This window comes from Galeopterus variegatus, unplaced genomic scaffold, assembly GCF_000696425.1.
Source record: "Galeopterus variegatus unplaced genomic scaffold, G_variegatus-3.0.2 Scaffold10220, whole genome shotgun sequence".
Taxonomy (NCBI): domain Eukaryota; kingdom Metazoa; phylum Chordata; class Mammalia; order Dermoptera; family Cynocephalidae; genus Galeopterus; species Galeopterus variegatus.
In genome coordinates, this window is record NW_007736331.1 from 53946 (window position 1) to 60212 (window position 6267).

At 38.6% G+C, this 6267-nt stretch overlaps 1 protein-coding gene across 1 annotated transcript in view; it reads left to right on the forward strand.

The window, feature by feature from the left end:
* The window catches only part of LOC103609867 (myosin-IIIa-like), a gene marked incomplete at its 3' end in the record, with an annotated part of 31302 nt that extends 30418 nt beyond the window's left edge, over window positions 1-884 (forward strand). The window contains exon 4 of the mRNA XM_008594136.1: window positions 785-884. Coding sequence (XP_008592358.1) covers window positions 785-884 — 100 coding nt within the window. The remainder of the gene's footprint in view (window positions 1-784) is intronic.
* Window positions 885-6267: the final 5383 nt, after the last annotated feature.

Consider the following 6267-nt stretch of genomic DNA (forward strand, 5'->3'; position numbering starts at 1 on the left):
TGCATTTATTATGAGGCAGCTCTAGTTAAAGAAAAAAATGTGGATCCTATTTTTAGGAAATATCACTACATTAGTATTTATTGATGCAAAAGTATGTGCAAAATCTGAAACATTTAGGGGCCGGCCTGGTGGCGCACTGGAGAGTGCGCTGCTTGGGAGTGCGGCGGCGCTCCCACCGAGGGTTCGGATCCCATGTGGAGACCGGTTCCCGCTCACTGGTTGAGCGCAGTGCGGGCGCAACACCGAGGGTTGCGATCCCGTTGCCGGTCCCCAGTGAGGGCGTGACACCGAGGGTTGCGATCCCGTTACCGGTCAGTAAAAAAGATAAAAAAAGGAAAAAAAAAAAAAACTGAAACATTTAGGATGGCTAATTCCTTTTTTTGTTGTTGTTAGAAATCTACTCTCTTTGTATCAATAGGATCCTGATTTCTGATCTCCTAAGTGTATTTCTGAAATTGTGATAATGATGAAGGTAGAATTTACTAATAGATTTTTAGTTGCCATGATCTTAAATAAGTATATAAAATGTTTCCTTCTATTGAGAGCACCACATTTTTGATAAAATATTTGGTAAAAGCTAAGGGGCATGCTCTTGTTTTGTGACTTTTTGTATAATCCAAAGTGGAAATGATACACTTTGATTTGACTAACTCAATGTGAATCATTTAAAAGAGTTTGAATGTTAATTTTAATGCCTGCTATTGATTTTGCACAAATGCATAATCTAAACAAATTTTTGTTTGATGCTTTCCATAAGAGTCATTACATATTTCACACCTTCTAGGGACTTCAGCATTTGCATAACAACAAAACTATCCACCGTGATGTGAAAGGAAATAACATTCTGTTGACCACTGAAGGAGGAGTTAAACTAGTAGATTTTGGTAAGTTTTGTGTAAAATTTGAGGGGCATAATAATATGATTTGATTATTTTCCAACAGCCTTGCTTTCTAGACATTGAAAATAGTGAAAAATCAGTATTTCACTGAGGTAAGTGCAGAGATAATTTGGCAAATGAAAGTTTCCGAGAAGAAAGAGTGACTTCTTTCAAGTCAGCTAGGTTGTGCCCATATAACACTAATGTAGCAATGCATGTAGTTGATCCTCCAAAACACACAGCGTCGCGAATGATTACTCTAAGCCTGTAATGGTAATCCCATGGGCTCTACTAGTGATTGCTTTACAAATGGGCATATGTCCAAATCCAGGATTTTGAGATGTGCGGGGAAATCTTCAAGGGTCCTCATCTGGGAATATTTCCTCCCTCCTAAGAAGGAGACAGAGGGAAAGATGGTCTCTTTCTTCCTCAAGACCTTGTGTGTCTTATTGTGATGCCCGAAATTGCTACAGTCACCTTATGACAAAGGTGCTCCATCCTGAGTGGAAAGCCAACAAAGGCAGAGCTGAGAGAGGGGAAAAATGAGGGCCCTTGGTGACAAAATTGAGCCATTCAACTTTGGGGCCTGCCCTATCTCTGGACCTTTTGTTATGTAAGATAATGAATTTCCTTATTTACTAAGCCAATTTGGGGTTTCTGTGTTATAGTCAAAGGCACTGTAGCTGATACACCTACCCTTCATCTGGGCAGTTATTTTCCAGTTGTGATTAGTGCTCTCCTGTGCATTCTCTCATTTGATCCCTGCTAATACACTAATCCTGTGAGAACAGGTGACAGTATTCTAGGACATCTAAGTATCCTTCAGTCATCTGTCCCCTTCCCTTCCTCTGAACTCTAGCCAGGTAAGGAGTCCCTCCTTGTGCTTCTGTACCCTCTGTATTTCTCCATTTTTTGCATTTGTCACATAGATTTATAATTATCTATTTGGTCTTTATAAATGGATAAAGATACTTAGAAACATAGGTGGACAGACAGGGTCTTTGAGAAGTGGGACTATGTCTTAGTCCATTTTGTAGACCTAATGCTTTAGGAATAACAGTTCATTGAGTGTTAGTTGAATTAACGAACCTTCCTTTATTTTGCATTTTGGAAAATGAAGTTCAGGGAAGTTAACTGATTAATTTTAGAAACTGTTTTACTATCCAAGTATATAGCTCTCTAGTGTTTTGACTTAGTCCAGGAATTAAGTTCTGAGTATCTAGAGAGGACAAGGTGAACAGCATATCCTTCAAACAGGCATGTGCATGTGCAGTTTTCCTTACCTGAGCAGCAGGGAGTTTGACAGTAAGTAACAGATTAATAGCTGGGCTGTAGCTAGTAGTCTGCCTTGCCGATTGAGTCCAGAGCTACGTGTTTGAACAACCTGGCTGGGTTAGGGTACTAATAAGGACTCCTCCTTGATATTAAAAACAGCAACAGTGAAATACTCTTCATTGCTCCATAGGCAGGGCCATTATTCTTCCCAGAAAATAATTTTGGATCTGCTCTAAAGCAGACCCAAATGGAGAACCTGATATTTATCTTGAGATATCATAATTCCCTTACTCTAAAAAATGGCTACAATAAATATGGTCTAAATTGAAAATTGTTAAAACGAATGTAAGTAAGCATCTTTTCCAGCCACTAAAGAAAAATTTGGTAGACTGGTAACTTATAGATATGTAAATTCCTGGGATATCCTCCAAAATAAACTATTAAGAACATACACCTAAATAATAAATAAGGTTTTTATGTGATATTTTTATAAAAGTCATAAGTTGGACAGTTAACAATATGGGATCTTTGGTTTTGGATTATTTTATTATATTTGAAAATATTTGCGACTTTTCTTTCAGCAATAATTAGAAAAGAGGGCCAGTTGAATATTAAATGCATTCTTATTGTCTTATACTAAAATGCTATTGTTTGCATGTAAGGTAATGCTTATATTTCTATTCTCCATGGTAAGAGGACATGGTTTTAGTTTGCCTGAAATGATTAGTAGGTTTCTCACGAATTAAAACCTGAGGATAGTAGGTGCATGCATCTATAGTGAAAGTTCTTAAGCGCAGAAGGAACAAGATGTGGTAAATCACAGACTGCAGAATCAAATTGAAAATCAGTGTCCTCATTTTATGTTTAAACAAAATTTTCAGAGAAGGCTACAGCCAGAAGTAAAGCATTTTAGAATAAATTTTATTTGAATTTCTTGCCTCATTATTGGATACTGAAGATATTAGAGGGCCATAAGGTGCTTCATACGCAAAATGTCTAAAATGGGAGTCTATCGCCTCATCCATCCCCAGAAATATGCCACATATAAAGATTTCTTGTCTTAGAAAAAGTCACCTGTATCTGCTCATTTATCAAGCCAGAAATCTTAGGCTCATTCTCGAGTCTTCCCTTGTCTTCACCTCCCACATATTCAGCTAGTCACAAAACCTGTCTTTCTGTTAGATTCCCCTAGACTCCATCTTACTGCTCCTACCCTAGTCCTAGCCCTTCTCATCTCTTGTCAAAGATCCTGCAGTTACACTTTACTGGAGCCAACCAAAGCCTTAATCTGCCAGGAGGAACTACAGGAAACTCCATCTGCGTGAGAAGAACAGAGCACAAGTTCAATGGATGCAGATGCTGGCATGGGAGATGAGTAGGGCACTAGCAGCTAGACAGACAAAAGCAGATGGCCCCGAAGACTATATGGGCCCAACACACCCAAGGACCCTTTCTCTTCTCCCTGCACAAGGTCTTATAAGAAGAAGGAGTGCCATCTGAAAGATGGAGCAAACACCTTTATCCAAGACAGACTGAAGTCTAAAAGGACTTACAGATTTTTTGGATCTGACTGACCCTTACTTCCTTCCCATTCAGTGAGTAGAGTCTTGGGGAGAGGCCATAACCATTACAGACAAAATGAAGAAATTATAATTTCTCTGTGTGTCTAAGAGTAGATATTGAATTTTGTGACCAGTTGCAAACATGATGCTTTCCCTACCTAGAAACCTCCCCTCATCTCTGCACTCGGCTAACTTCCACTTGCCTGACTGAGTGCTTGCCCAACACCTTATAATTCATGTAGCCAGCAGTCGTCAGATTTTATTGTAGTCATGTGCTTCTCTGTTAAGCTATAATCTTGACGATGACAGGGTCTTTGTCTTGCCCATCTCTTTGTCCCTAGAACCAAGCATGGTTCTGGCAAACTGAAAATGCATGCTTGATAAATACTGTTTAGTTAATGAATGAGAGGGGGTATTTTCCCAATTGTGTGATCATGAGAAAGTCACTTAAAATCTCCAAGGGCATCAATCTACTCATCTACAAGTGTGAAAAAGAATAGTCTCCACCTCATAAGGTTGGTTGCTGTGAAGAGTAAATGAGATAGTAGAGGTAAACTACTTAGTGTAATTACTGACACTTTGTAATTCAGAAAATCTGAGCTATTACCATTATCATAAAATAATATTTCCACCTCACCTTTAGCTCGGTACTGTACACATATTAGGTGCTTAATAAACAGTTGCTAAATAATGAAAATCTGAGTTCCCAAAACAAGTGCCTCTGTATGTTTAAAAAAAAAATAGCCCTTTCCTGTAGTAAATTCAGTGTTACTTTAAATGTCAAGCTACTTAATTACACTAATAGTAAGAGGCGGTTTGCTGATACGAGTTCGGAATACAGCCTTTAAGAAAGGCTTTTGGGTTTTGTTGTTGTTGTTGTTAAATGGGATACACTTTTACAGAAAACCACTAGACACCTCGAGAGCAAAAAGACAAGTAAGCTTGTAAACGTTATTAATGAAATGCATTAGCAGTCACTGGTATATGATCAGTCAATAAATATGACCTCCCAGGAGATAAGCCCCTTTAGGCAAGTCAACTAATGTCTGAAATAGCAGTCCTTACCTTGAAAAGAAAATGAAAGAGAGACTAAATTTAAAGAGCAGTCCTCAGTTCTCATTTCTGTGGATTTCCCTCTGGGGAACTTTATTTCTAACAGGATAGCTAACATTTCAATACAAAAGTACAGAATGTACTTTTTGTGATTTATTTAGACGTCATTCTTATGACAGAATATTTTATGGCTTTAAGTCTCTTACCACCCACATGCCCAATTTTAAACCAAATCCCCAATGCGTGATGTAGGTCATAAAGAAGATGTGATTTATTTATTAATAACCCATTTTTTATCATCAAGTGAGGCAGGTAAGCCTGAACTTAAAAACTATGAAGTACTCTTTATTCCTTCCTTTCTTCCTGAGTAATTGAGAACAAAAGCCACTATGTGGGACAAGCAAGCGTGGGAGTGGGAGGTGCGGTTTGGCCCACAGTTTGGTGTCAGAAGGCAACAGTGAGGAGTAAAGAGGGCATCCATTCTGGGGGGTGTTGGTAGCGGTAGCCTGGCAAGGGGTGCAGGGTCCCCAAGTGGAAAGAGAAAGCATCCATATAGGGTGACGGTGGTGACAACAGGTGGGTTCTGAGACCTAGAGTGAAGTGAGGAGGGCGTCCGCACAGGGGTCAGAGTGGAGACAAGAGATGGGCTATGTAAAGGAGGATTTATAATATTAGGAAATACACTGAGGACAATGGGAGCCAGGTTTCTTATTGTTGGAGAAAAGAATTACAAATATGAAAAGGGAGAAAACTGAACCTGTGGTGTTGGGTTAGAATTGGAGGTATCAATGTGAATTAATGGTTTTCAATATATATAAACAGATATAAAAATAAATATAATGTAGTATGCCTGTGGTGTTGGTGGGTGTTGTGGGTGGGTATGGCTGTGTGTATGCACGTGTGTACATATTACCAGCTGTTGCCACTAAGAGAGCTTGGGAGCAAGAGAAAGCACCAAGATAGAGCACACCAAGCACCTAGCTCTTGGTTTTTAAATACCATTTTAGACTAAAAGGAGCAAGGATTCTTGGAGAAAGCCTGATTTGGGGGTTATACGACATGAGCCTGGAACTTATTGAGCCCAAAAAGTAAAGAAATACTCAAAGAACGTCACACACATGTCAAAGGGACACAAAAGCCAACTTGAAGCAATCCTCACTAACCAGATCTGGGACAGTTTGAGCACCAAAATAATGACAATGAATATGGTAATAATGATAATCCATTGAATAAAATAGAGATGCATTAATACATACTGGCACATATACACACATAAATGAATGGAGAGGATCAAATGCTTTTCCTTATAAAAGTATGCCAACTAATAAAAGTAGAAGGAATAATGACAATTTTAAAATCATCACTTGGCAGCCATCACAGTAATAATTAATTTGTTCAAAAACTTCAAAGAATGCTAAAACTAGTGGGTTAAGTTTTGATTAGAAATAGTCTCATAGTCTCAAAATACCTCCCCATAAAATACTTATTAATTACAAAAG